We start from the raw sequence: 5,655 nt of genomic DNA, 5'->3' as shown, positions 1-5,655 counted from the left end.
TGCCTCTCCCGAATGCTAGGACTAAAAGTGTGAGCCACCATGAGCCTAGCTATGTTATTATTTTTAAAAATTTTTTTAAATCTTTAAAAAAATTTATTATTTTAGTGTACGCATGTATTGCCTGCATGTAGGTAAGTACACCATGTTGTGCAATGCCTGCGGGGGACAGAAGACGCTGTCGAATCCTGGAACTGGAGTTAGGGACAGTTGTTAGCTGCCATGTGGGTACTAGGATTCAAACCCAGGTCTTCTGCAAGAACAGTGTTCTTAACCACTGAGCCATCTCTCCAGCCCCCTACTATTATTATTATTATTATTCTTAAAGGCTTATCAAGGCTTATCAAGTCTTATCTGTGTTCCCTAAATTCTCTTGGATGTGGGTTCATCCCTTAGAGTCTGGTCAACTTACAAGGCATCGTACTCCTAAAGAAAACTGATCTTTTATTATTTTAAATATTTATTTATGTGTATGTGTGTGTGCATCTATGTGAATGTACATAACATGTATGTATGCCCACAGAGGCCAGAAAAGGGTGTTGGGTCCCCTGGAGCTGGAGTTGCAGGTGGCTGTAAGATGCTAGATGTGGGTGCTGGGAACTGAACCTGGGTCCCCTGCAAGAGCAATACTTGTTCTTAACTGCTGAGCCATTTCTCGCCCGTGGAACTAATCTCTTATATATAATGGGGAAAATAATTTATTTAAATGACCTTACTATATATTTTTTATGCCAAAAAGGACTGAAATTTGTGAGATTCAGTTTTTTAAAGTTTCAGGTTCCTAGTTTCTGTAAACACTTTAACAAAACTACTAAAGAATAACTGGCTTATTCACCTTTCTCTTGTCTATTTTGGCTGTTAGAAATGCACAGGAGTACTGATGTAGTTGTGGCACCTCAGAATTCCTGAAAAAGCCTTACAGTGCCATTGGAAATTACAGAGTTGAATTCATTGTTTTTTAAATGGCTTTAACTAAAATAAAAAGCTCTCCTCTAATCTGTCAGTATTCTGCTTCCCAAAGTTATCAAACATATCAACTCCTAAATTCACCTCAAGGAAATGGCTTCTGGGAGTATACTCCAGCTCCTTCCTTCACCTTCTTTCTATTACAAACTGTTCCAGATCAAATGGCTCTGATAACAACAGCTTGACGGATAAACTAACAGATCAATTGCTTCCTGATCCTTCCAATTCTGAGACGCTTACTAAATAAAGAACTCATCAGTCATCCATGTGAAAAAGAAAGTGATAGACACAAATCAGTAAAAACAAAGGCTCTTTTTAATACTGTAAAATCCCCCAGATCTACTCACAAGAAAAAGTAGAGTCCCCAGGATAAACCTGCACCCCACACATTTGGGGTTACTCCTTGGTAAAGTCCTCGTAGTCCATCAACTTTCCAAATTGTAGTCAAACAATGCAAAATTCCTTTATATTTTGGTCTCACTTCCAGTCCATCATTCACTGCATTGAAGGATACAGTTAGGTGAAAACAAGGGTCTAGCTCACAGTCACACTTGAACACTGATAGTACACAATCAGATCCATAAACGAAATAAATTCAAAAGAAAAACCATGGGTAGAAAAAATTATTTTTAGGATATTTAATGTTTCTAAACTATTACATCCATCAACTTAAAAGAGTATTTACTCAGACCGTACTAAAACTGCTAATATTTTAGGAAGTAACTGTTAAATAACCCCAAAACACTTTTTTTTACTTTTGCTATAGTCAAGAATATGGATCCATTAATTATCAAGAATGCTAACCTAAGGAGTACCAGGAAAGAAATCTAGAGGACAGATAAGCCTACTTCCCTGGAAATTCTTCCCTCTCTCCACCAACACACATACACCAAAATCAGAGTATAAGGCCGGAAAGTACTGAACATTAAACGAAATTGAACTAGTTTTCCCTCCCCTTCCCAAGATGCGCTTATTCAAAGGTCCTACATAACCCAACAAATGCCACTACCACCTACAGAGATGTTCATGTTGCCTAGGGCCCATCTACCATCGCTCTTCTTTGCCTTTTTATCAAAAAACTTTTACCTTTTTTTGTAAAAAGCAACAACAACAACAACAAATAACAACAACAACAACAACAAAACCCCAAACAGGTCCTTTCACCTTATGCTATGAAGTCCTCCTGGACCTGTCTACATCTTACAGAAAACATTGCCATCAGTTTTCAAACAATAGCGGCATTTTAAAGTGTAGTGTGCTACTATACCCAGGTAAATTTGCATTTGTTTTCATTCTGTCTCTACAGTAAATGGAAAAATACATTCAAATAGGATAATTTGGGCACATAAAGGGTACTTTAAAGGGACTGCTTACAAGGCTGTGGGCAGGTTACAGGAAAACAAGGAATAATTCAGTATCAACAAGTGCATTATTGTTTTGAGAAATTACTTAATCCTGGAAGTAGAACATTAAGTATCTCAACAATAGGGAACATTCTATATTATAAAATCACTTTTTGTGTTATAAAATTCTACAATAAAAACAGCAATTTTCCCTTACCTAGGGTTTTTCTATTGTTTTCAGACAGAGAGCCACCTACTTCTGCCTCTCGAGTTCTTGGATTTAAGCCTGGCCTTAGTTTTGTGTGTTACTTTTTTCTCCACTCAAGAGTTTACAAGCATTTCTCCTTGTTATTAGATTTTCCCAAGTAAGACATTGGAAAGGGATTGGTTTTCATCTCATAACCATCTATCAATCTATATAACAACCATATGTGTGTATATATAAAAACCATCTATATAATCATTCCCCTTTGATTTGTGAATTCTCATTTAAAAAATATTTATTTCAAAGGGATTCCCAGATAGTAACCCAGCATAGAACTGGGAAAATGAACAGCAGACCCCAATCTTATCCAAATGAATATTAACAACTGATTACCGCTAGATGAGGAACAGCTGACCCTCGTAAAACAAAGACCTCTAGATAGGCTGACTAGATTCACCAGAAGGGCAAGTAGTGGGGAATGGCTGGGGGTGCCAACAACACAGCAGTCAGTAGCAGGGATATCCGAGTATAAGGGCTCTAGTAGGGGGAGGGAGGCTATGGGAGGGTGCTATCTGGGAAGTGGGTGTAAAAAAAAATATTTATTTTTATTTTATGTGTATGAGTGTTTTGCCTGCATGTATGCATATGTATCACATATGTGCAATGCCTTCAAAAGCCAGAGGAGAGTGTGGGATCCCCTGGAACTGGAGTTACACATGGTTAATTGCCATATGGGACCTAGGAATCAAACCAGGTCCTCTCCAAGAGCAGCAAGTGCTCTTAAACGATGAGCCACTTCTCCAGCCCTGTTTCTCATCTTTTAAATCAATTAAGGGCAGCATGTAATGAAATGGGTTTCATTATAACGTTTTCTTAAAAACTCTATCATTTATTTTATATGTATGAGTGTATTACCTGTATGTATGTAAGTGTACCTGTGTCATGCAATGCCTGAAGAGGTCAGAAGTGGGCATCGAATCCCCTGGAACTGGAGCTATAGACGGTTGTTAGCCACCATGTGGGTGCTGGGACTCAAACCCAGGTCCTTTGCAAGAACAGCCAGTACTCTTAACCACTCAGCCATCTTTCCAGCCCCCATTACAGCTTTTTCATATATACTTGTCATTATACTTTGTTCGATTTCATCCTCCTCTCCCACTACCCTCCCCCATCCCTTGCTCCCTCTGGCTGGTTTGCTAATCTTCTTACCAACGTCACACAAATTATAGTTCTTTGGCCACATGTAAGCAGGTCCAGTTCACTCTCCCCCTGTTGCTACTGTGTATAATGGGGCCTGGCAAGGAAGAATGCTGACTGTTTAGCACTGCCAGGCAAAGGTGGAAAAATCAGCTTCTTTTTGTCATTAATCTGTCAGTGTTACACTATGAAATGAGATTAAAGTGCACTGGGTTTTGTGAGAAGCCTGGGTTGGAAATCTAATTTCCTTTATTAATTACATGGTCTGGACCTCGCTGAGCTTCAGTTTCCTCCTGTCCAAAGTAGAGATAATATCTACTTCACAAATAAAAATTGAGGCAGCAGAGTGACTGGCTTTTGAGAAATGTTTTGTACTGCACTCTATGCTTCCTTTTGATTTTCTATCTCTCATTCTACACAGTTTTTGTTCTAGATATTTTTCTAGTTCTCTCAATAAATTCACAATATAATTGTGAGATAAAAGGCAAAACAAACCACCACTGTTTTCCATAGGTATAAATCAGTATTTTATTGTTTGGAGAAACTGGTCTTAAGAGTGGTAACTGTGAATAAGAGGAAAGAACGATTAGGAGCTTGTCTTCAGAAGCGGAGAGAAAGGGAGGTTTATTGCTAGACAGGTGAACAGCTGGTACAAATATGAGGAAGTGCCACACCTGGCAATCTGTGAGAAGAGTGGAGATTGGCACAGCACACGTGTTGGGGTAGTGGAGGCAAAGCTAGGGAATTAGTCTGGAAAGAATGGACTGAGTTGTGCATCTCCAAACTTCATGTCTAGCCCTAGCTCTCAATGTGACAGCATCTGCAAACAGGGCCTTTAAGGAGGTAAATTAAGGCTAAAAGGCCATCTGTAAGCTAAGACGGTTTTTACTAGAAATCAACCTTGCCAGCACCTTCATTTTGGACTCCCAGTCCCAGATTTTTCTATGAGAAAAATCAATTCTTTGTTGTTTAAGCCATACTGTCTCTAAGTGGTATTTTGTTGAGGCAGGCAAAACTACAAAGGGTTTATTTATTTATTTTTTTGGTCTTCTTTGAAACAGGGTCTCTTATAGCCCCAGTTGGTCTGGAACTCACTATGTAAGCCAGGCTGGCTTTGATCTTACAAAGATCCATCTCCCAAGTGCTGGGATTAAAGGTGTGTACTACCACTCCAGACTCCTACCTACAAAGGTTCTTAAATTAAAAAAAAAAAAAAATCACCCAAGAGTTTGGCTATGATCTCAAAGCCTTAATTTCTCAAACTTGTATTCAGGTACAAATTTGAGATTATTTTATGTCTGAAATAATCAAATACATGTTTTAAGAAAGGAAACTGTGCTGTCCTCAAGTAGAATGAATTTGAAAACAGAAAATCCAGAAACAAGAAAGCAAGAGACTCTAGATACGAAGACGTGAACAGGGGCTCCCAAATGCCAAATTAAAGTTGCTGTAAAGTGAATTTTTAGTCAAAATGACCTGAGGAAGGTCAGAAAAGCAGTGGTTTCCATAACTCTTATTGGCCTGGGATACGCTAGAAAATGTCAAAAGACACCAACTGTAGACATAGAATTTGGTATATGGGAAGGAGCTGGACAGAAGACATTAATTTTAAATTAATTTTTTAGGAAAGACATTAAATATACTGACCATTAAAAAGTTACCTAGTATAACCAGCTTATACCTAATATAAGCTGTTTCACGTGTTGGCTATTAGTTTTCTCTGGTGACGATGAAGATTTTCCCTTAATAAAACAAATCCCTTTTACTTGTACTTTATGTGGGTGATTTTTTTTTTCTTTCTTTCTTTCTTTTTTTTTAAATTTCTTGATGGTATAGGGATTAAGTTCAGGACCTTATGGATGTCTAGATAAGCATTCAACCACTGAGCTAATTCTACAGTGGTCCACACTTGTAAAAAAAAAAAAAAAAATGGAGAATGGAGTTTTA

At 38.1% G+C, this 5,655-nt stretch overlaps 1 protein-coding gene across 1 annotated transcript in view; it reads right to left on the bottom strand.

Moving 5' to 3' along the window:
* Nucleotides 1-5,655, bottom strand: part of Slc25a32 (solute carrier family 25 member 32) — a 20,298-nt gene that overhangs the window by 8,574 nt on the left and 6,069 nt on the right. The window contains exon 2 of the mRNA XM_008851546.2: nucleotides 1,311-1,461. Coding sequence (XP_008849768.1) covers nucleotides 1,311-1,461 — 151 coding nt within the window. The remainder of the gene's footprint in view (nucleotides 1-1,310; nucleotides 1,462-5,655) is intronic.

Source organism: Nannospalax galili, unplaced genomic scaffold (assembly GCF_000622305.1).
Source record: "Nannospalax galili isolate Female #2095 unplaced genomic scaffold, S.galili_v1.0 scaffold284, whole genome shotgun sequence".
Taxonomy (NCBI): Eukaryota; Metazoa; Chordata; class Mammalia; order Rodentia; family Spalacidae; genus Nannospalax; species Nannospalax galili.
The sequence above is the reverse complement of the archived record's forward strand: the minus strand, read 5'-3'. Positions and strand labels throughout refer to the sequence as shown.